The sequence below is a fragment of the Lissotriton helveticus genome, chromosome 3_1 (genome assembly GCF_964261635.1).
Source record: "Lissotriton helveticus chromosome 3_1, aLisHel1.1, whole genome shotgun sequence".
NCBI lineage: Eukaryota > Metazoa > Chordata > Amphibia > Caudata > Salamandridae > Lissotriton > Lissotriton helveticus.
This window is the reverse complement of record NC_136061.1, coordinates 1,197,038,234-1,197,062,187: the sequence shown is the minus strand read 5'-3', so window position 1 is coordinate 1,197,062,187 and position 23,954 is coordinate 1,197,038,234. Positions and strand designations below refer to the sequence as shown.

The 23,954-nt window shown below is 45.0% G+C and overlaps 1 protein-coding gene across 1 annotated transcript in view; it reads right to left on the bottom strand.

Annotated features, from left to right (window-relative positions):
* LOC144823367 (uncharacterized) overlaps positions 1–23,954 on the bottom strand; it is an 888,205-nt gene that overhangs the window by 643,144 nt on the left and 221,107 nt on the right. Inside the window, exon 4 of the mRNA XM_078681837.1 lies at positions 12,066–12,219. Within this exon, the coding sequence (XP_078537963.1) occupies positions 12,066–12,219 (154 nt within the window). The remainder of the gene's footprint in view (positions 1–12,065; positions 12,220–23,954) is intronic.

Genomic DNA, 23,954 nt, shown 5'->3' with positions numbered 1-23,954 from the left:
CCTTAAAAAGTGCACTTCACTGACAGGCTGGTGTGCCAGTATTTTACTTTAGCGGTTTTTATCCATGTTTTAGTCATTGTGTTTGTTAAAAAATATGTCTCCAGGTTACAGTAATTAAGGGCAAACGTAGCTTTAACTTGCACCAATAAGAATCATACTTCCATGTGATGTGTATTGAAACTAAAAAGGGGTTCTAAACCAGTTGAGGAGAGGATGTTGCTGAACAACTGGAGAAATTGACCTTGAAGCTGGAGAACCGGGTTCGAGTCTCGACAGGGATGCTCAATATCCTGTGATTTTGGCAAATCAATTAATCTACCTGTGCCTCGCAAAGAAATGAATGTGTCCATCTATAAAGCAATTGGTGCTCATGTAAAGCGCTCTAATACTCACAAGTCTAGTTTGTGCTGTATAAAACTCCCCCCGCCCACCCAAAAACTATTCTTAGTCACATGCCTGATAGGGCGCACTGATACTGTTAAATTATTTGCAAATGAAAATTTGTTTTTATTTAAAATTATTTTTGGATGCTTAAGCTCACCACATATTGGATGCATGTTTTTTTTCTGGCATATTAGTGCAATAATCTTTTTGGGAATTAACAATTGCACCAGCTTTACCAAGGCCACACCTAATTGCCTTGCCAATACTTGTCTAACTACTGCAGCTTCTTGATGCCACACTGTTATTGTCAGGAAAGTGGAAGTATGCGATTCATTTTCACGTAAATGATTGATCTGCCACATTTGCCACATCCTCTGCTGCATAATCTTCAGCTTTTAACAAAAAAAATGTTTTTACCTCAAACAGTTCAAAAGTTAGTAACATCGTACCAACATGGGCACCTGTGCAGTGGAAGGCCCTTGTACCAGCTTTACCAAGGCCACACCTAATAGCTTTGCCAATACTTGTTTAACTAGTGCAGCTTCTTGATGCCACACTGTTATTGTCAGGAAAGTGGAAGTATGCGATTCATTTTCACATAAATTATTGATTTGCCACATTTGCCACATCCTCTGCAGCATAATCTTCAGCTTTTAACAAAAAAAATTGTTTCTACCTCAAAAAGTTCAAAAGTTAGTAAAATCATATCAACATGGGCACCTGCGCAATGGAAGGCCCTTTCCAAAGGTTGACTTCTCACCTTACTGCTGCTTATTGCAATGTTTAAACTGAAGTGCAATCGAGCCCAGACAGTGTAAACAAGTATTCAAATTAAGAAATAATTAAGTAATACAATCAGGAACTATTCTGCATTACGCAGCATAAGTTGCCTTTTCTTGCTACATAATTTAATCAACCCTGACGCATAATTAGAGTGGCTCTGAATATTATCATTTATTTGCATTGGGCTTAGTACTCAAATTCCCTTACCTCCTGTGGCTTTCTTATTTGCCGCTCTCAGTGGGTCGCCTGGATTCCAGGGTGTTTACAAATGCACACCAGAGTGTAACTGTGATTGACAGAGCAGTGTCTGAATGGTATGGACACTGCTCTGTCAAGCTCAGTGTGAACAAGAAATTCTCGACACCTTCACATAAAAGACATAATGAAACTGAGCTGCTGTTGAACGGTTCCAGTTCCGCAGGGGCTCAGCAAAGGGCTACACGGGCAGTTTGGCTGTCAGAGTATCATAGAGGCAGGCGCCACCCTGCCTCTGCAGAATTAGAAAGGAACAGCATGTCAGACAATAGTACCGGTACTTGAAGGGATCAAAATACGAAGTGCCGGTACTCAGTACCGGTGAGTACCGGCCCATTTAAAGCACTGGACAAGACTCATAACTCAAAGTGCACACAGTTTAACAATAAATCAATATCCGGTCCAATACTTGCTTTTATAAAAAAAAGACATATTTTATTTCTAACTCTACACATTCAAAGGAATAACAACATTCATGAGCAAGAACACAACGCTTCGAGGTCGGGCTCCAATATTTGTCAGGCAAAACCCTGTCCATTCCTCCTTCTTATAACATGATTAGTTTATTTCCATTCACTGGTGGCCGCATCCAGGCAATGCCTTCTAGTAGACCAAACTCAAGAGCTCCCCGTTAACTCTATGCAGTTAGTACAAAGTGTCTCTGGTGCCACAGCACCTTCAGCTATGGATTCCCCAGGGCCCCACAACTCCAGTTGAAGTCTTACCTGCTTCTGCAGCATGGAAGAATTTGAAGCTGCAGCGGGTGCCCTGAACGTGGCCATTCGCTAGTTTTGATCTTGCTCGGAGTAGTCGGGCAGCTTGCAGTACACGCAGCATCACCCGGCAGGAGCAGCCTCACTCTCCTGAGTAGCCCAGCAGGCAGTTGAAGGCGAGAAAGGAAGCAGAGGAAGGCAGACACCTATCCTTGGCAGGTTCTGGACACAGTGCTTATGGACATTGTGAAGGAATCAGCAGGTCGAGTTATTTTGTGCACCAGTCTTTTCCCACCTGCCGCACTTACCTGCAACATCATGTTTGGACTGGCAAGGCGGTAAAACATCACTTTGATCTCATTGACTTTACGCCACCATCCCTGATGAATTACGGGAAATGTAGTGCAGTAGGAGTGGGACATGTGATCATGAGACTAGTTACACCTGGGACTCTGCACTGTAGGGGCAACACTTCTGAGAAAGGCAATTGGCTGAAACACGTCAGGTGCCTCACACATGCTGTTCCCTGCGCCAATAGAAATAAAGCCTTCTTTCCAGACACCGGGTTGTGGCGCTTCGTTTGCTGTGGACATTGTTGACGGGAAGTGCTGTCTCCCGTTGTAGTCACGAGTGCTCTGCACGGTTGGGGGTCCCCAACGACAGCCTTTATTTGTGAACATATATATATGTATACATATCCAATTCCACACCACATCAAAAGACCCAGTGAAGAGACCAACAGCAGGGCACTCATGGAAGACAGCTTTAATTCTCCAAACACAGGCGAGTAACAGTCCCAAACACCCCCAAAGGGCGAATGCATTTCGGCACGTTGTCTGCCTTCTTCAGCGCCAGGGGTAAAATGTTTCAGGGAGGGTCATGCTTCTAAGGTAAAATACCTGCCCCCACCTGATAGGTTGCTATGAGCCCCGCTCCTTAAAGGAATATGTATACATATATCTATATATTACCTACTGGCGGTTGCCAGTAGGTATATATAGTCAGGACCTAGTTTCCATAGGAAATCCACAACACTCTATTGGGAATAACTTTGGCGCCGGTTGTTGAATCTTCGCGAATTTCTCAAAGAAGATGGCCCGTTCCGCTCCGCTTCTTCCCTGAAAGTCTTGGGTAGATTCGTCAAGCGGGGGTCGAGAAAAAAGGGGGGTCCCAAAACGTGTTTTCCCCATGTTAATTTCCATAGGACCTTTAGACACGGCTACAGCCCAAACCGCTGAACAGAATTACACCAAATTTGGCAATTGATTCGCAGATCGCCCTTTTGCTTAAATTGTGTAAATCCCTCCAGTAGTTCCTGGGAAAATCAAAAGAGAAAAAAATGATATTCCTATAAGCGCGCACCGTGCGCGCACGGTGCGCGCACCTTCCCGTGCATGGGCTGCATGCTGATTGGCTGCCACTGTCTGTCAACACTCCAAAACAGAAATTGATGGCAGCCATCTTGTGCCTCGGTACACTGAGGCACAAGAAAGCAGAAAAACAAACGTGTAGAACTCAAAAAGGGGGCAGGGTAGAAACACCCTGACCCCCTAGGCCTGCCCAGGTGGTCCCACAAGGACCCCCAAGGCCAAATTCTTCTTTTTTTTTTTTTAAACCCGTTTTTTTTTCAAATTACCCCCTGGGGGGGAAACATCGCAGGGGCATAGTGATAAAGAAGTATGGGGGGGTCCCAATCCCCCCATAAAAAGGGGGCAGGGTAGTAGCACCCCAAGGCAAAATAAAAAAAAAAAATTAAAAATCGCGGGCGTGCGCGCCCCCTGCGATTTCCCCCAAAAAATAATACTTTTTTTTGGGCCTGAGCAGGTCTAGGGGGTCCGGGTGCTTCTACCCTGCCCCCTTTTTGAGTTCTAAAACTTTCCGAGCAGGAGCTGCATGCTCATTGGCTTTTAACACTTCAAACCAGGAAGTGTTGGCAGCCATCTTGTGCTAGGTAGACAGAGGCACAAGAAAGCAGAAAAACAAACTTGTAGAACACAAAAAGGGGGCAGGGTAGAAACACCCTGACCCCCTAGGCCTGCCCAGGTGGTCCCACAAGGACCCCCAAGGCCAAATTCTTTATTTTTTTTTAAACCTGTTTTTTTTTCTTCAAATTACCCCCCGGGGGGAAAAATCGCAGGGGCATAGTGATAAAGAAGTATTGGGGGTCCCAATCCCCCCCTACACTACCCCGGGGACCGCCGCCTCCGGGGAAAAGCAACGCAGCCCCCTGGCGCATAATGAGGCTCATGGTGGGCTAGTTGGCTTCCAGGGACCCCCAGTATGCAAGGGAACTTAATCCCCCAATTTAGAACACTCTACAGGGCGCGTTTGCACAGTTTAAGTTGGGGAATAAATTCCTGTTCAATCCAGAGGTCCCCTAGAGGGAACTAGTCCAACAGGTATCTCCAGTAAGCACCATGGAGCTGCAGAGTGTTGTAAAAAGGGGGCGTGCCCTCTGAACACCTGCCTGCAAAAATGTAGTAAATCAGTATAAAAAAAAAATAACAATTCATACATTTAAAAATTGTCATTTAAAAGACCTTCGAAATTCAATGAAAAAACCATAGGTTTCAAGCCTTATATAGTTAGGAATTAGCATTTAAAAAACTATTGAAATTCACTGAAAAAACCATAGGTTTCAGGCCTTATATAGTGAGGAATTAGCATTTAAAAAACCTTGCAAATTCACTGAAAAAACCATAGGTTTCAGGCCTTATATAGTTAGGAATTAGCATTTAAAAAACCTTTGAAATTCACTGAAAAAAACTATGAGTTTTAGGGGTGTTATAGTTAGCTGGACATTTCACTCATACAAAACCATTGAAATTGCTCCTATATAGTTAGTTGTACTAACTATATTTCGCGCACCCGCAATCCACTGCTGATGATGTCAAAAATTACATCATTCATGACATGGTCAGTGACATCACTGATGACATCTCAAATGACATCACTGATGACATCATCCACGTGACAATCACATACACCTTTTCATACACTAGTAAAATCTTTCATCACTCTTTGTAAAATACAGAGAATCATATTTGAATCCATTGACACGGCAATACAAGTACCTAAAAACCCACTCAGTGATTCCTAGATGTATACACACATCTAATCACTTACCTGTAGATTCACTCCTACATGTTGTCAATGAACAATAGAACACTATCAAAAATACTTATACACCTCTATCGACATTAGACACCAGCAGACAACCTATTCACATATGAAGTTATCCTACTCACTTATGCAAACAATGGATCATACTTACATACTTACTTAGCTACACACTTATACAAACGCCACTTCATCTATTCATTTAGATAGTAAGTCATATTTAGTGTATTATAAAATCATTATTACAAGTATACAGTTATCCATATAGTCACTCACACAATCATTGAGTCTTATGTATAATTATTTATATACAACAACTGACACATACACTGCCTTTTATTTTTCTAGTTTCTTGGACATGTACCATTGAGAAATATATTTGCTCATCACCACACCCATAAAGATATTTACTCACCCAAACAACTGTTAGAACATGTAGTTTTAACTTCATATATCTACTGAATCAACTATTCACACATCTTTGGGCAGTCACACACCCCACACCGAACCACACACACATTCACTCTCCCATACAAATACTCAGTTAACTAATCAATAACTAATATAGACTTCCACATAGCTAGTAACCAACTGGAGAACCAGTTTACACAACAACTGACAAAGTGATACAGATATTCACACAGTTTAGTCACTAACCACTATATTTAGTGAGACACTATAAATTGTTAAAGTAAACAGTCAATTACACTGCTACTAAATCCTCCATCCAAATATTTATTTTTATATATCCACTCATTCTTCAATGCAAATTGCTATATATATAATGCATATTTAAATAACGAAGCAAACCACATTCACTGGATGATGTCATCAGTGATGTCATTTGAGATGTCATCAGTGATGTCACTGACCATGTCATGAATGATGTAATATGTGACATCATCAGCAGTGGATTGCGGGTGCGCGAAATATAGTTAGTACAACTAACTATATAGTAGCAATTTCAATGGTTTTGTATGAGTGAAATGTCCAGCTAACTATAACACCCCTAAAACTTATAGTATTTTTAGTGAATTTCAAAGGTTTTTTAAATGCTAATTCCTAACTATATAAGGCCTGAAACCTATGGTTTTTTCAGTGAATTATATATATATATATATATATATATATATATATATATATATATATATATATATATATATATATATATATATATATATATATATATACAGACACACAGATAAATGTATTTAGCGCACTCTTCCAACCAACCATTTTCTAGCGAGTGCCCAGGTCTGACTTGGATTTCCCTGCATGTTCTGTTTTATTTTTAACAGGGACAAATCCCGCCCTGCAATGGGGAGTGTTCTGGAGAGGTTATAGCACAGTGTGGGAGTGAAATTTCACTGTCCAGCATATGGAGTGACAACAGCCCAACCTGGGGGAGCCTGAAAGCCCAACTGGTGAGGGAGGCCTCGATGAATGACCAGCAGGGAGAGAGGGGGTTGGTCAAAGTTAGCCTGGATGGGGTGTGTTGAGGAAACATGGTAGCTAGGCCTGGAGAGGGAACACCTTGTGGAGAGGTGGCAGTGGAAGCGGAGCCGGAGAAGGATCACTAACAGCCCAGGCAGAGAGGCAGGTGAGCTATCAGTCTTGCAGGTCTACTTACCATCAGGCTGTACTTGCAGCCTGCAAAAGATATGAGCATTGGCTTGCACTTTCAGTTATACGCCAGATCTATTGGCTTATAACTGAAATGCTTGTTGAAAAATGGCGAGGCAAATCATTGTCCTCGTGAACTCAGAAAAAGCAATACTGGCATTTACCCACCCAGATAGTCAAAGTCACTTTGCCTACAGTAGATGACATCTTCATATCGTAGGATAGATTTTAATGTGCTTTTTGAAAGACTGTCTTCCATTGAAGACAATTCTGCCCAATCTAACAGCCGATAAGTACACTTATCTATATCGCCTGAGAAGGAAATAGTTGTCCTTCAAAACTTTTTCAACATACTTCTGACAATTTAGATTACTTGTGGAGTGTCTCGGTGAATAGATATATCTTAGACCACGAAAATGGGCCATTACAGATAACAATGCACGGTCTAGGCCTGCATCTTTGAATTGGAAGGAAGGGAATAGAGATGCTTTAAACACAAAGCCTCTATTTTTTGCCAGTGAGCTCTAGACTTTATGGCTAACATTTCAGCATCATATAGGGCTTTAATGATAACTTCCCCTTTAAATGCTACCAACAGCGGATCTGAAGAATATCCTCTATATTCTCTATCTAAGAAACAATGTCCATTTGCTGAAGCAAGAGCTTAGATTGACAATCACTTCCAGGTGCTCGGAGGTGCCAGAATTCCAGTGTTATTGTTCACAGGCGACATGCTGCTGATTTAAAAAATGTCAATGGGCATCAAGACTCTCCTTTTAATGTTTCAATCATTCTGTACTACCTCTGGACTGGCTATCATTGCTTCAGAAACCAAGCTCATGACAACAAGCCTAAACAGGGGCTACAGGGGGAACACAAGAGGGGTTTGAACTGGCGAGAGTTCTTGATTTCGATTATCTCGGAATCCGGCTGTCCACTTCCAACTCTTGGGACAGCCAAGTTTCTAGGAGTATACTCATGTTAAATGACAGGGCAGCTGCTATTTTAAGATTTGCTGAAGACCCCTTTTCATCCTGTTTCCCCACTTAGAAATCTAGCAGCTGCTGCTTACAGTACAGAACTCTGAGGCAACAGTAAAATAGGTGCACTGGGCATAGCCGAATTTTTTTTCCTGAGGATGGCTCTTAAACTACTTTATTTCACCCTGTCAGGAGGTCTTCAGGGATCGGGTCTCATGCCATGACGAGGATATGCCACTACATGTACAGGGTGTAAGCGGCCTCTTTAAGCGGAATAGCGAAGGACAAGAGGAGGAGTGCCCGGAGACAACGTCATCGAGAGCCATCCTATCACAGGGAGAGACGGGCCTCAAGACGGAAGACGCCGCGTTTAGAGCAGCAGTTCCAGAGATTCCAGTGCGGAAACCAGAGAACGCGCGGAGGACGCCGGAAGAATTTGGAGAAAGAAGTCAACCTGTGGGAGGACCCGAAGAGTCCACGGAGGTACCAACCAACGCCGAGAGTACAGGACACCAAATACACCGTGCGACGCCCCGCCACCGTCCAGGAGGAGCGTGGCTGGAGTAGGTACGTCGCCGTATACGGGGGTTTATGTTGCCACAGGGAGGGAGTGTGTAAAGTCTTTGAGGGTGGTCACCGTTTCTTTTCTCACTGTCATTCACCCGGTGGTGGAGCTCGGTGCGTCCCTCACAAGCCCGTCCCTACTACTGCCATAGAGAAAGTTCCCCACTGATTCGTGACCTCTCTTTTCTTGCATGTATCGCGATCAACCGGAGAAAAAAAAGAAACCCGAAGCACTCTATGTCGACACACAACAAGAGAGGAGAACACCAAGGAAGGAACCTCAAGACTGTTTATTCTATTACAGACTTCTTTATTTGTTTGGCACAATAAAATATAAAAGCACTATCAGCTCTTAGTCCTGTCACATTCTTTTAAAAGGGCAAGGGTAGGACATATCGCCCACCCCAGAGATCACTCGAAACACACCCCTTGATCTAGGTATTCACCTTATCTACTCCCTGGTGCGGCTCAAACTCCTATTGTTTTGTTTGCGTGTTTGGTCCGTTCCGGATTTGTTAAACCACAGGGCGGGTTTGACTGACATCCTGGGTAGGCAAAAAAGCGGGGTCCTGTTGCTGTGTTATATTAAACAGACCCTTGATTCCCTTGGGATGCAAGAGCTCTGGGAAGCTACTTCAGCGATTACATAGCAAGCTGATTAACCAACTAAACCTAGGGCTCCTCAGTGATAGTTTCATAGGATTTAAACCCCTGTCAGCTTTTGAGGCCTACAAGGACCAGAAAGAACCTCCCTCCACCAAAGCCCTTTACATAAGGTTTAGATTGGGCACCCTTCCTATAGCTTCAATAACTTCCAAAGGGAAAAGTGTTATGAGGGAAGCAATCTTTGTCCAGCATGCAGTGGGTGTGTGGATACAGATGGCCATCGGCTATTTCTTTGTCCCTTCTAATCAAAACAGCATAAGCGCTGGAATATCCTATTTTTACATTTGATAGGCATGGGTCAGTATAAGGTTGCCCTGAGAATTTGCAGGGTCAACTCCTCATCCAACATTGTGTTCTCGATTGGTAAGTTGTCAGAGAGCCTTTGGCCGATTCTGCGTAAAGTTATCTCGCTCCCACCCCTTACTGGCTGATTTACTCTCTGTGGCTCAATCTTGTCGATTTGGGTATTGTTCCTTGCATGGTGCATAGTGCAGAGTGTAAACCCAATGTGTCATTTTAATGTTGAGAATATTTTTTCATCTAATTTACGATTATTCTAATCATTATTTTAATCTAAGGTTTTATGGTTTTATGGCATTTGTTATATTGTGAGCCCACATTGTATTTTACATGTTGTGTCTTGTTATTAACTGAACTTTTATTGGGCTTACACACTGCATTTTTGACTTATGACTTTTATGATCTATGACTGAAATAAAGTTTTAAATCGAAATCAACATTGACATCATGTTGGCTTATTAGCTCAACTTTGATGGGGGGGAAAAAAACCAATCACAAATATTTATACGATTCCACTAGTTCTAGTTCTTCATCAAAATAACCCATGTCAAATCCAGACTCCTATGAACAATAATTAACATTTTTATTTTTTCTCTGTTGATAGTTATCTTATTAGAACTGTAGTAATTCTGAAGTGCAAACAATGTGCAGGGGCACCCATTGTGAAGCGAAAATGACTGTGTAGCACACTGCACCTGTGAAACATCAGCTAAACAAAGTCTAAAAGGCGTAAGAGCCAAAAAACAAAGCCTGTTTTAAACCACTGATTTCCCTTTAAGTCTGTTTCAGTCCTGGTTCAATTTTCTATTTATGTCCTTTGTAAAATCTGCAAAAGCACTGCAGTGATATTCCAATAATGATTCTGACTCTACAGTTTATTACAGCTACTAGAAAGAAAGCAGGCCAGAAATCCACAAACAAGCAGCATCAGTAGCCTGCTTCTTTAATACATTTTCGGCCAGTGGCTCATAGAACAAAACAGTAGGCAACCATTGAATGATTTTCAAAAAACCCTCTTTGTTCGTTGAGAACTACATCAATGTCAGACGACCAAGCTGTCAAGCATATGAGCACTAATGTAGCACTAGCATATACTTTAGCTATGGTGTCAAAGAGAGATATCACTCAATTATTTGATGGAGTATCTGTATCTTCTGTCGTGTTGTATAGGCTTGATTTTGGGGCCCCTCCAAGAATCTGAAATGTTTTTTGGGTTCGTAACCCACCAAAAGAGGAGACAGCACCAAATCCCACCATACATGATTACCATTCGCTGCAACTGCCAGGATAATACCCGGACCTCCCGTCCTAGAATATTTCATTAACAAGATTACTTTTCTTATCACTTCCTTCATTAGATCCATTAGAACTAGCTCTGCTACATACATCCTTTTCATCCATTTTTACTAACAGTTGTAGAGTCCAAATTCCAATAACGCTGACCAAGAAAAGAAACCAACATGGATTCAGGGACTACGTATTTTAATGATAATGTTTACAATACAACAAAATTATCTCATAATAATAGCATGTTTTATTATTTCACTGATTATTTCCCTGTTGTGTTTAAAATATTGGACATTTCTTCCACCAATCAGTCTTATGTACTTAGATTTAACTTCCAGATATTCTGTGCGCATTAGCGGATTACCTTATTTTCCATTTTTGTGCAGTTGTCTAGCCTTTTCTTTTTTCAGGACAAAACACTCCTGGTTAAATCAGGTCTTATTATTTCTTCTCTCTATGCTGAGTAGACAGGGTGGGGCTGAGTCGGAAAATAGACCCGGGCAGAAAAAATATTTAAACCAGATCCCTAAAAACGTGCCCACATTTGAGGCAGCTTTGAACATGTAAAGACATGCTGTACAGATGTTTTGCAAGAAATGGCGTATTGCAGGCATTTGTGTTTGTTGCAAGCAACTTTTGCAGTAATATCAACAGTAAAAACCCGCAAATAGTAGGCTCAAACACTGACCTGTTAGAAAAGCCCTTCTGGCACTGCCAGATTGCCCTATAGGGGGATTCAACCCTAGTATGGCAAGCGTATGGGAATTGATCTTTGTGCTGAATTAATAAATAACAAAATATGTTTTTATTGCCGTACTTTCTCCAAACAACATACTTACTGGAAAACATTTATTTTCACTGCTATGACAAACTCAGAATAATTGGTGTTTACTGCAACAGGTAACTATCCCACTGGGGGGTATTGGTATCAACATGGTACAGTACCGCCCCCTGTATAACCAGCTCATAATCAGGTTCTTAGTGGTTCTTGCAAGACTGAAACGTGAATTCAGAGGACTTCAGCTGCAACATTACATAAACTGGCACTGGTGCAGGACAAGGCAGCACCAACCAAAGCACCAATTGAATTGTACAAAACCACACTTGCATCATCTAACCATTACAAATGTGCAATGTTTTTACTGGTTAACTACTGAAAATGTTTTGGACTGTTCAATGAATGGAAATTTCACAAAACACTGCCCTACACTACTGAAAATGTATGTATCAGTTCCTAACTCTCTGGGTGAACTGTGGCCCAATCCACTATCTTCGCAACAATTCCCAAAGACTTCCTACATTTTTGTTCTTGCTCAACAATCTACAGAATGAGAAAAAATTGTGTTTTATCATGAAGAATATGAATAAAGAGAGATAGATTTGAACTCACCACCATAATATCATCATCCAACCTCTTGCATGATATCACAAGTTCCAAATCAGCAACTGCCCCAAGTCTGGCCTCGTAGGTGGTAGTTCCGTCATTAATAATATTCTCCACTGAAAAGTTATTGGCTGTCGCCCAGCGTTCATAGTGCTTGTATCTGTAAATTCATAAAATAAGAAAAATCTGCATGTGCATTTTTCAACATAGTTAGACAGTGCTATGTATTATTCATCCATTTCCAGAAATTTCCCTCACGGATTAAGGGGCAATTTACAAGATGTATGGCCGACGAGGCATGGGAATACCAGGGCCAGAATTTCCATTACGAGCCAATATTCTCACGCCTGCACCATGCAATTGCAGGTTTTCGGCTTGGAATGGGGACTAGGAGCGAGCCCCAAATTTATTTGACCCACTCTGTTTTATTCTGCTTGTTTAATTATATGTAACCCACCAGTTTACCTTTCTCCCTGCTGTCCAGCCAGTGTAAGTGTTGAGTGGAATGTTGGTGTGTTTGTGATGATGGGAATGTTTGGGTGCCTGTGGGATGAGTGATGACAGTAGGAAGATGGGCTAAGAAGCAGGAAGGCTGTCTGGTTTAGATTAACCAATTTCTGCTGTCTGTTAGGTTCCGGTGACACGCACACTTCGTCATCGGTAAGAGTGAAAGTTGGTCTCCTGTTAAACTTCTGCCTGTGTCACAGGATTGTGGTGACAGGCACACCATTGACTTGACAGTACGTTTTTTTTAAGCTATTGGTAATTCTAGGTATGTCATGCATGTTAAAATGGTCTATGCCTTGTATGGTGTCTTTGAAGAAAACTTGCGTGTTTAAGTTGTTAAAGCATACTAGGCCTTAGTATTAAGTGGGTCAAATGTTTAGGTCAAACATGTTATTAGGCCACACTTTGTGTATTGGTGTCTCAGCTGCCTTTTTACAGCTTTATGTTCAAAATGCCAGCTGGGTAGTTACATTTACAGTTTACATTACATTACATCTAAGGTTACACTTCTACATTGAATGTTATATCTCTTACACGTGAGATTACGTATTGGGTGTGTTCCGCATAGGTATCCTTATGTGCGGAAGGTCCTATACCTTAGCTGTTTTTTACTGTTCTCTTTGTTTTGTTGTCTCACTCCCTTACATGAGGAACGGATATGGAGTTTGGTTCCATTGCACTCTTCACACTTCCTTACATGAGGGTGGTTCTAGTCTCTTGGTGGGTGGTTTCCCATTTTTCTGTGTCATAGTTACACTTCTTTACATGTGGGGTCTGATAACGGTGTGTAAGTCACCATGTGCTACAAGTCTTGTCTGTATGGTGGGTAAGTCGCCATGCGCTACATGTCTTGTCTATACCGTGTGTAAGTCACCTTGTGCTACATGTATACATTAGTTTTCCACCCTTACGTCAGGGGTAAGTTATGGGTGTCAGTCCCATGTACACGGTTTTGGTTAAAAACCCTGACAGGAGATGCTCTCTATGGGTTACAGTCACACATGTTTTACCCTTACATGAGGGGTGTCATTGGGTTTCTTAGTCCTATTTTCTGAGTGTACATCATGTTCCTTATGTTAGGAATCCTGTTTACACTTTTGGTTCCCTTGTTGTTGGGATCGTAGTCTCGGGGTGCGGTCCACCCTTTGCTACATGCTACATGTTATTCTAAACTGTTTTATTTGGGAGGATGGGTTACATTGCTTGTCAATCTATTTTATTGATTGTCAATTTATTTACCCTTCCTTTCAGGTTACTTAAGTGTTCATACTCTCTCGTGAAGTTGTATTTTAATTTGCATCCCTGAGTTTTGAACTACTTTCTGCTTTTGTACATTCTTGTGTACAGTTACTCTCATGTTGTATTGTTCTTTTCATTTTTCATTTAAAAGGAGGGGGATATGTTATATCCTGCATATTTAATTATATGTATCCCACTAGTTTACCTATCTCCCTGCTGCTCAGCCAGTGTGAGTGTTGAGAGTGGAATGTTGGTGTGTCTGTGATGCTTGGAATGTTTGGGTGCCTGTGGGATGAGTGGTGACAGTAGGAAGATGGGCTAAGCAGCAGGCAGACTGCTCCTGGTGAGGCTGTAATATACAGATTACCATGCTGAAGGGCTGATGTACTTGGAAACCAACTAATTGTACTTGAATGCCAACCTGCCACATGAACTTAATAAAGAAACACTTACAATACAACTCAGCTACGTCTGGTAAGATACAACATCTTCCCACATCTTTTTTTTTACTGAATCTGGGCCCATTTTGCCAATTTCCGTGCAATAACAGGAAAGGAGTTTCTGGGTGCAAGTCCATACCCAGTCAATCTGAAATAGAGCAGGGTGGTATTCCACGTGCTGATACCGCTCCACTCAACTCTTATCTGGCCCCTAAGTTTAAAAATTGAAATGCAAATTGTATCAATGAAAATGGCACATGTTTAATATCTGGCTGAACAGTTGTTACTCGAGCACCAAATAAGCTCACGAAAAATAGATTTTCGTTTTTTCTCTCACAAATAACATTTTATTAAATACATTTTGTATGGCATGGAAAATCGCGCACCAAATCAAATACAAAGACCTCTAATACCCTCAATGAACCACATTTGGAACTCACTCCCTCCTCCTTGACCTAACTTGGACATACCTCTTTCTTCTTCCCTTAACCAGTTGTGTTGAGCACTTCTAAGGCAGGAATCTCATACTCTTTTACAATGGTTTATCAACTAAACCGCCGCATGCCCCTGGGTCTTTCGTAAGCATTACATTTCCTAACTTATTTCCAAAAGTTTTTTTTCTTAAGTTCATTATTGTTTCGCTACCAGCGCATACCTGCTTTAATGCGAAAACCCTCCTTATTTATTTATACAGGATTTGTAATGCGCATGGCTGCCTCAGCGACGAGGCGTCCCAGTGCAACCAGAAACCGGCAGAGAGAAACAGGGAGACTTACAAGTACAGCACATTAAAGAGTATTAAAGGGTGGGGAACAACCAAGTTTTTAGCGATTTCCGAAATGTCAGCAGATTGGGGACAGCTCGAATGCTAAAAGGGAGGGAATTCCAAAGTTTGGCCGCCATGAAGCCAAACGAGTGACCCCCAGCCCTTGCTTTCCTCACTCGAGGGACACATACCAAACCGTGGTCTGCGGAGCGCAAACGCGCCTGGGCAAGTAGGGCTTCAGCAGGCCTGATAGCCCAATGGGGGCCTGAGTCTCAAAATTTTGTGCGCAGTACACAGCACTTTAAACTGAATACGGGCTTCGATTGGCAGCCAATGCAGTTTCAAAAGCACTTGTGCAACTGATTGAGATCTTGGGAGTGCCACTAGCATGCGTGCTGCAGCGTTTTGGACCCCCTGCAGGCGTTTGATACTTGCCTTATTAGCACCTAGATATAAAACATTGCCGTAGTCAAGCCTCGCACGAATGGATGCTTGCATGATGGTTTGGCGTACTCTAGGCGGAAAGAGACGAAGCAAAGGCCTCAGTCCTCTCAGGAGCCCTTAAATTATTTAGAAACATGGGGTATAAAAACTACAACAAATCTCATCCAAGTACCAAACATAATAATCGGAATCCTTATCTATATATATAAAAACGAATGTATGTCTGTCTGTCTGTCTGTTTGTCCTTTATGCATTACTACACAATTCATCCGATCGCCATGAAACTTTTGGAAGTTGTTGAGTACACTCCCGCGAAGGTTTCTGGCATACATTTTTTTTTAAATATCAGCCCCCCAGGGCACTCATAATCTTTTGAATACTGGATTTTCAATTAATTTATTTTCAGGGAATTTGCGAGCCTCGTCGACAGTTATGTCCCCCAAACGGAAATCGATTGGTCGATCTACATCTGAAGCACGAAAGAAAAAGGAATTACGAGCTTCAGAAACAGACGAGCAACGGGAAGCAAGATTAGAAGCTGTTCGAATACAAACTGCTCAAGCCCGTTCTTCTCAAACGAACGAGCAACGAGAATCAAGATTGGAAGCCGATCGAGTACGCACTGCTCAAGCCCGTTCTTCTCCAACGAATGAGCAACGAGAATCAAGATTGGAAACCGGTCGATTACACACTGCTCAAGCCTGCTCGAATGAAACAGGAGAGCAATGAGAATCAAGATTGGAAACTGGTCGATTACGCACTGCTCAATCCAGCTCGAATGAAACAGGAGAGCAACGAGAATCAAGATTGGAAGCCGATCGAGTACGCACTGCTCAAGCCCGTTCGAATGAAACAATTGACCAACGGAGAGTGAAAAAGATGATTAACAATGTCATCGAAGGAGGGAGGAGCCTAGCTCGCGACCGAGATGGCCGCGCTTTAGCTCGACTCCGTTCGCCCGCCTGTGTTTTTCACATTTAACCTGCATTTATCCTGCCCCGGGAAGCCCTCCTTGCTGTGTGGTACTACTACGACGCACTGCAGACACTTACCACTTGTTCCGGTTGTCCTGGCTGCTGTGGGTCCGGTGCAGTGCCCCCGACCATTCCCGGGACTCGAGAGCGGACTGGCCTGGTTCTTCGTCCCGGCTCCTGGGCCGGATGCAGCCTGCGGGCTTGCCCTTCGGGGCGCGCTGGAGGTGACCGGAGGGCCGCTGTTCGTGTGAGCCGGAGGTTCCTGGCTGAGAGACTCCTGTGTGGCGGCAGCCTTGGATGGTGACGCTGCCCTTCATTATTGGGGTTCCCCGTGTGTTCAGCTTCCTCCCCCTTTGTTCTCCGGTCCGGCCATTTTGTTCTTTGCCGCCCGGACTCGGAGAACGGGACTGGCGACATTGGGGGGCCGGCGAATCCCCTTCTTCTGGTGGCCCCCCTTCCTGTCCGGGGTGTTCTTCTGCCTGTCGGCGGGACTTCATCTGCTTGACTGCCGCCCCGGCGGAGGTTGTTGGCCGCGCGGCCTGTTCGGGCTCTCAAGATGGCGACCAACCCCATTTGTTTGGGCCGGGCCCGGACGAGCACTGGGGGCCCGCCGCAAGGCCCGGGTGTTGGATACTGTGAAGGTTTTCCTGCACTTAAGGGGATCTTAAACATCCTGCTATCCTGGCGGCTCTCGGTGGCCGCGCCACTCCTGGCTCTGGAGACGGTTCCTCACCGCGGGCCTCCCGGGCCCCCACGACCGGATGAGGCCTTGATATCGCGGGATGTGGCTGGTACTCTCCTGGCGGACTCGGCCCCGGCTGCCGCCCCGGAGGTGCGCAACCTGATGGCGCCTTCTCCTCCTGTGCTGCCTCCTCTGCCTTTGGCCCGGGAGCTGGATTTTGTTTTGCCGGACTTTCATGATTCTCCTGGTCCCTCTCAATCACCACTGCCCGATGACGTCTCCTGTGCCGGCCCGGATGGGTCGGTTTTTATGGATATATCCTTGGAACTGTGCCTGCATCGTTTGCTACATTCTGTGATTTTCCTGGATCTTCCGTGCCTTTCTTCCTGTGACTTTTTTGGACTACCGTTGGACTCTCCTGCTGCCTGCCTTCTGTTCTTTCTGGAAGGGTCCTCGTTGGATCGGACCCTTACTGCTTTGGATAAAAAGGGTCAGGGCTGATGAAAACTGACTCTTATATGCGGTAGCTCATGAACGGTTTGGATGATCTCTGTGTCCTGACATGGTTCTGTGTAACTGGTTAGTGCTCCTGGACTTTGGCCTGATACTCTTTGGCTTCCCGAGGACTTGGACCTTTCACCCGGGCGGGTGGATGGGTGCGTTTCCTCCTGTCTTTGGCCCTCCCCCGTGTGTATGTTTGTATGTCTTTACTCCCTTCTTTCCTTCCCTTCCTTCCCCCCCTTTTTTGTCTTTTAACTCCAACTTTTCTTGCTCCACTATATTTCGGGTTCTACTTAGGGCGACAGGCACGCTGCGGGGGGGGTAGGCCGTAGCCTTCTGCAGGGGTGCAGGGTGGGCTTAGGGGTGGGTGGGGGGGGTCTGTTTGTGTCGGGGGGTCTTTTTCCCCCCTTCTTTTCCCCTTTTTGTTCTATGGCTCTTGTGTATTCACTTTTTCGGGACTCTGTCACCTCGTATCTCCCCCGGGGGTTTTCTGTTTTTCTTCCGGTGTGTGGCTGATTGTGGTTCGCTGCCTATTCTGGTATCGTGTTTCTGTTACATCGCATGCCGGTTTTATTGTCCTGTTTTTCCCCCTGGGGGTGCATGGTCTGGCGGGTGTTCCTTTTGTTGTCTTTTTCTCCCTCTTTCCCTTCCTCCTTTATGGAGGTCCCCTTTTTCCGTTGGGGTGCGTATTGCGTAGTCTTTGTGATGGGGCTTTTTGACCACGCCTTCTCTGTTCGGGTAGGGGCGGAGGTGAGTGAGCGCGATTGACTGTTGCCACTGTCGATATTTGATGGTCTGATTCTGTTTCTGTCCTTTGCTAGATTTGATTATATGGCTTCATTTTCTTACGTTGTGTTTATAAAATGGCGGCTTGCCGCGGTCCCTCCCTTGTACTCTCATATACGGCCCGTTATTCCTTTGGTCCCCTCCCCGTGCTAGAAAATTAACCTTTATTATCCTGCTCTTGCTGAACGCTCGATGGTTTTTTATTGCTTCACCAGTGCTCCTGATGTTATATCCTGTGCAGGTCTTCCTTTTGTATGCTGGTTATTTGACCATTCTGTTCTGGCCGGCCCGTGGGGTTGTAGGCCAGTATTTGTGAGCTTTCATTGTTCAATAAAGGTTTTAAAAAAAAAAAAAAAAACAATGTCATCGAAGGTACAATTTTGAATGGGAAATTCAAGGGGGAAGATGTACTGTTGCCACGTATTCCAATGATCCCAACAGATATGTCATTTGAATTCAAACGTTTACAGTTTCCAGTGCGACTCGCTTTTGCAATAGTTATAAAAAGGCAAGGAGGTCTCCTTATAAATCCAATTTGGGACAAGGAGCAGAAATTTAGAAAGAATGTAGTGACGTCCCTAGTTTATCCTGGGATTTGGAAAAGGTATACAGTAACTCACACACCCATTAATGCCATAACCACATGCCTAATAAATCACAAATAGACAAGAATATGAAACAACAATTAAAAATGATATTTAGAAAAATATTTTTTCAATTTATTCCATGGTTTTAAAAAAAAAAGAATTTTTACATTCATACATAGGTAAAGTGCCAATAATAAAAAATGATTAAAAATGTGATGATTCACATGAAAGACATAATTAAAACAGTTGTCGACGCGTTTCGGTTTTTTGATAACACCTTCATCAGGACAGTATTCTTTCTTGAAATATCCTTAGGTATATCGAGAGGTCAAGGGAGCCACCGATTGTTTAAAGTAGATGCTTGGGGCGGCGACCTGATGTTTCCAGTTATATATGGCAGTTCTTGGTCAACAGCACATGGCTGGATGCTTCGACATTTACATCAATAATTCATACGCATTTATCAATCTGCGTGGCTTCCATCAAGGTTGTCATATGTAGAACCGATTTAATTAATTACCAGGTTCTTTATCGAGATAGTCGGCCTCCCTGCTCCTCTTGGGCCTCTTTATTTATTATTATTTGGAAATAAAGAGGCGCAAGAGGAGCAGGGAGGCCATTGTTCTATGTGGAAGAAAGTGACTTGACAATAATTTACTCAGCATAAGTTGCTGAAATGATTGCCGTCATAAGAGCATGTTTTTTGGGTACAGAAGAAATAACACATTTACATAGATTCTGGGTACTGGTGCACCTTTAAAGTAGCTCCTGATATTGGGCAACTGTGGTCCTGCAAGTAGCTGGCACTCATACTGGGAATGAACAGTGGGTATACCACTTGCTCACTGTCATTTATTTTCTAAATATGTTTACTCACGTCAAGTGTGCTGCACATCAAAAGGTTGAGGATGTCACAAGAGGTATATTTTCATTGCATGTCCCAGGATGGCCCACGTGAGAAACATGCATTTGCAATGCAATGGGTCGCACATTAGGCAGAGCTATTGGCTTTGCAAATGGAAAAGTAATACGGCGGGCAAACAATTAAAAAATATATATATTTATTGACTTTTGTAGTAATGGAGGCAAGGTGCGCTGCCATTGTTACAAAAGTGAATGAATAGGAAAAAAAGTTGTTTGCCTGCCCGTGCCGCCATTGTTACAAAAGTGAATAAATAGGAAAAAAAATTGTTTGGCCAGCCGTATTACTTTTCCAGTTTAAACAGCTTCTACATGAACAACATACACAACAAGCATTGGAAATGCAATAGGTCTCGCAATAACGCGAGTCTGAACTATTAGCATTGTAAATGATAATGCCCTTTATTTTTGCGTTCTGGTTTTTGGAACATAAATAAAAGGCTTTGTCATTTACAAGGCCTATAGCTTAAATTTGCATTAAAACGAGACCTATTGCATTGCAATGGTGGTGGTGCTGCTGAGTTTTCTCTGAATCTGCACTCTGAATCTGCACCCACAATCTGCACCCACAATCTGCACCCACAATCTGCACCCTGAATCTGCACCCTGAATCTGCACTCACAATCTGCACCCACAATCTGCACCCACAATCTGCACCCACAATCTGCACCCACAATCTGCACCCACAATCTGCACTCACAATCTGCACCCACAATCTGCACCCACAATCTGCACCCACAATCTGCACCCACAATCTGCACCCTGAATCTGCACCCTGAATCTGCACCCTGAATCTGCACCCACAATCTGCACCTACAATCTGCACCCACAATCTGCACCCACAATCTGCACTCTGAATCTGCACTCTGAATCTGCACTCTGAATCTGCACTCTGAATCTGCACCCACAATCTGCACCCACAATCTGCACCCACAATCTGCACCCACAATCTGCACCCACAATCTGCACCCACAATCTGCACCCACAATCTGCACCCACAATCTGCACCCACAACCTGCACCCACAACCTGCACCCACAACCTGCACCCACAACCTGCACCCACAATCTGCACTCTGAATCTGCACTCTGAATCTGCACTCTGAATCTGCACCCACAATCTGCACCCACAATCTGCACCCACAATCTGCACCCACAATCTGCACCCACAATCTGCACCCACAACCTGCACCCACAACCTGCACCCACAACCTGCACCCACAACCTGCACCCACAATCTGCACCCACAATCTGCACCCACAACCTGCACCCACAACCTGCACCCACAACCTGCACCCACAATCTGCACCCACAATCTGCACCCACAACCTGCACCCACAACCTGCACCCACAACCTGCACCCACAATCTGCACCCTGAATCTGCACCCTGAATCTGCACTCTGAATCTGCACTCTGAATCTGCACACTGAATCTGCACTCTGAATCTGCACTCTGAATCTGCACTCTGAATCTGCACCCACAATCTGCACCCACAATCTGCACCCACAATCTGCACCCACAATCTGCACCCACAATCTGCACCCACAATCTGCACCCACAATCTGCACCCAAAATCTGCACCCACAATCTGCACCCACAATCTGCACCCTGAATCTGCACCCTGAATCTGCACCCTGAATCTGCACCCTGAATCTGCACCCTGAATCTGCACCCTGAATCTGCACCCTGAATCTGCACCTACAATCTGCACCCACAATCTGCACCCACAATCTGCACCCACAATCTGCACTCTGAATCTGCACCCTGAATCTGCACTCTGAATCTGCACCCACAATCTGCACCCACAATCTGCACCCACAATCTGCACCCACAATCTGCACCCACAATCTGAATCTGCACCCACAATCTGCACCCACAATCTGAACCCACAATGTGTGAGTGGCGTTGCGTGTGTGAGTGGCGTTGCGTGGATGAGTGGCGTTGCGTGTGTGAGTGGCGTTGCGTGTGTGAGTGGCGTTGCATGTGTGAGTGGCGTTGCGTGTGTGAGTGGCATTGCGTGTGTGCGTGGCGTTGCGTGTGTGAGTGGCGTTGCGTGTGTGAGTGGCGTTGCGTGTGTGAGTGGCGTTGCGTGTGTGAGTGGCGTTGCGTGTGTGAGTGGCGTTGCGTGTGTGAGTGGCGTTGCGTGTGTGAGTGGCGTTGCGTGTGTGAGTGGCGTTGCGTGTGTGAGTGGCGTTGCGTGTGTGAGTGGCGTTGCGTGTGTGCGTGGCGTTGCGTGTGTGAGTGAGTGGCGTTGCGTGTGTGAGTGGCGTTGCGTGTGTGAGTGGCGTTGCGTGGGTGAGTGGCGTTGCGTGGGTGAGTGGCGTTGCGTGGGTGAGTGGCGTTGCGTGGGTGAGTGGCGTTGCGTGGGTGAGTGGCATTGCGTGTGTGAGTGGCGTTGCATGGATGAGTGGCGTTGCATGGGTGAGTTGTGTTGCGTGTGTGAGTGGCGTTGCTTGGGTGAGTGGCGTTGCGTGGATGAGTGGCGTTGCGTGGATGAGTGGCGTTGCGTGGATGAGTGGCGTTGCGTGGATGAGTGGGGTTGCGTGGATGAGTTGCGTTGCGTGTGTGAGTGGTGTTGCTTGGGTGAGTGGCGTTGCGTGGGTGAGTGTGGTGTTGCGTGGATGATAGTGGGCTTGCATGGGTGTGAGTGGCGTTGCGTGTCTGAAAGTGTTGCTGTGTGGGTGAAAGTGGCACAGAGCCTTTGATGTGGCCTGGCGCAGGAGAAATGCTGCTGCTGCTAATTAAATACAAGAGTGGCCGGGAAGCGGCCGGGAAACACAAGTACGGCCGGCCACATAATTAGGGGAGGAGAAGCCGCACAGCACACGCTGGGAGAAGCCCTTTGATGTGCTGTGCGGCCGCGATGCGCGCTCTGTGCTGGGGGAGGGCCATTAGCCTGAACTCGCGGCAAGATCAAACGAAGGGTGGGAGGGACATTGAGGAACAGATGGCCATGAAAGTGTATGGGCCAAAAGCGCGTGCCTGTGGCCACGTGCACTCGAAGAAAACGCCACGAAAAAAAGCGGTGGTTTCACAATCAGTTCGAGCACTTGAATTCTCGCCATTTCCCATTCCTTCGGAATGGTAAAGGCGAGACCTAAAAACCTGCAGGACATGTAGGGAATGTTTCCCTGCCTTCGCTGTCTTTGGCTAAAGGAAGGCAGCAGAGTAACACTGGTCAGATATCAAGCATGGACGTTCATCCAGTTAACCCAACTTTTTTATACTGTCCTAGGCAGAGCATACAGGATCCTGACACAGGGTGAGAGATGACAGGGCAGCGATGGAAGGAGCATGCCGAAAGTGTACAGAGACTTTTTGTAGTTTCCCTTATCAAGAACAGCGCACAAAGACTACTGTATTCAGACAAAGCATGTGCAAAACATTGCCAAGTGCGCAGATGTAATAATGCGAGTTTTTGTGATGGTGGGCAGATTGGTACGAAGTCTAGCCCACAGGAGCATGCACGTGGAAATACTGGTATCGGCTAAAAATATGCTGCAGAGGGGCGTAGTCTAGCTGTGAATGGAGTGAGACGCACGCCGTGAATGCTCCGGCAGATCACAGCATTCATTAGCCATTATAGCGAAGCTGGGTCTCACTGAAGTGCTGCTTTTTGGTGCGCACTGGTAGCGGAGGGGGAGAAGCCCCCCCCAGGCGAGCGGATGACGATCAGGACTGACCTCCAGCGGTGAAAAGGCCATCTTGCACAGGCCCCCAGAGCTGAAAGCGGTGGCCGCCATCTTGTGGACTTCAGTTCCGGACCGGCGAACGTCGCCCTGAGCCTCCCCGAACAACACTGTTGGTGAGATACTGTGCAAACAGAGGCATCGGGGCACATTAGTAGCGGTGGACACCTCTGTGGAGCTGACGGCTGACTGCAGACTCACCGCGGCCGACCCGACTGTCCGCCATCTTGAGACCAAGCACGGGCCTGAGTGTGGCGGAGACGGCCCGAGATAGACGATCAGTGAGGAAAAACGAGGGCAGCTAGTTGGCAGGGCGGTGAGTGGCGATGGAGAGTGGCAGGCAATGACTGGAGGCAGCAA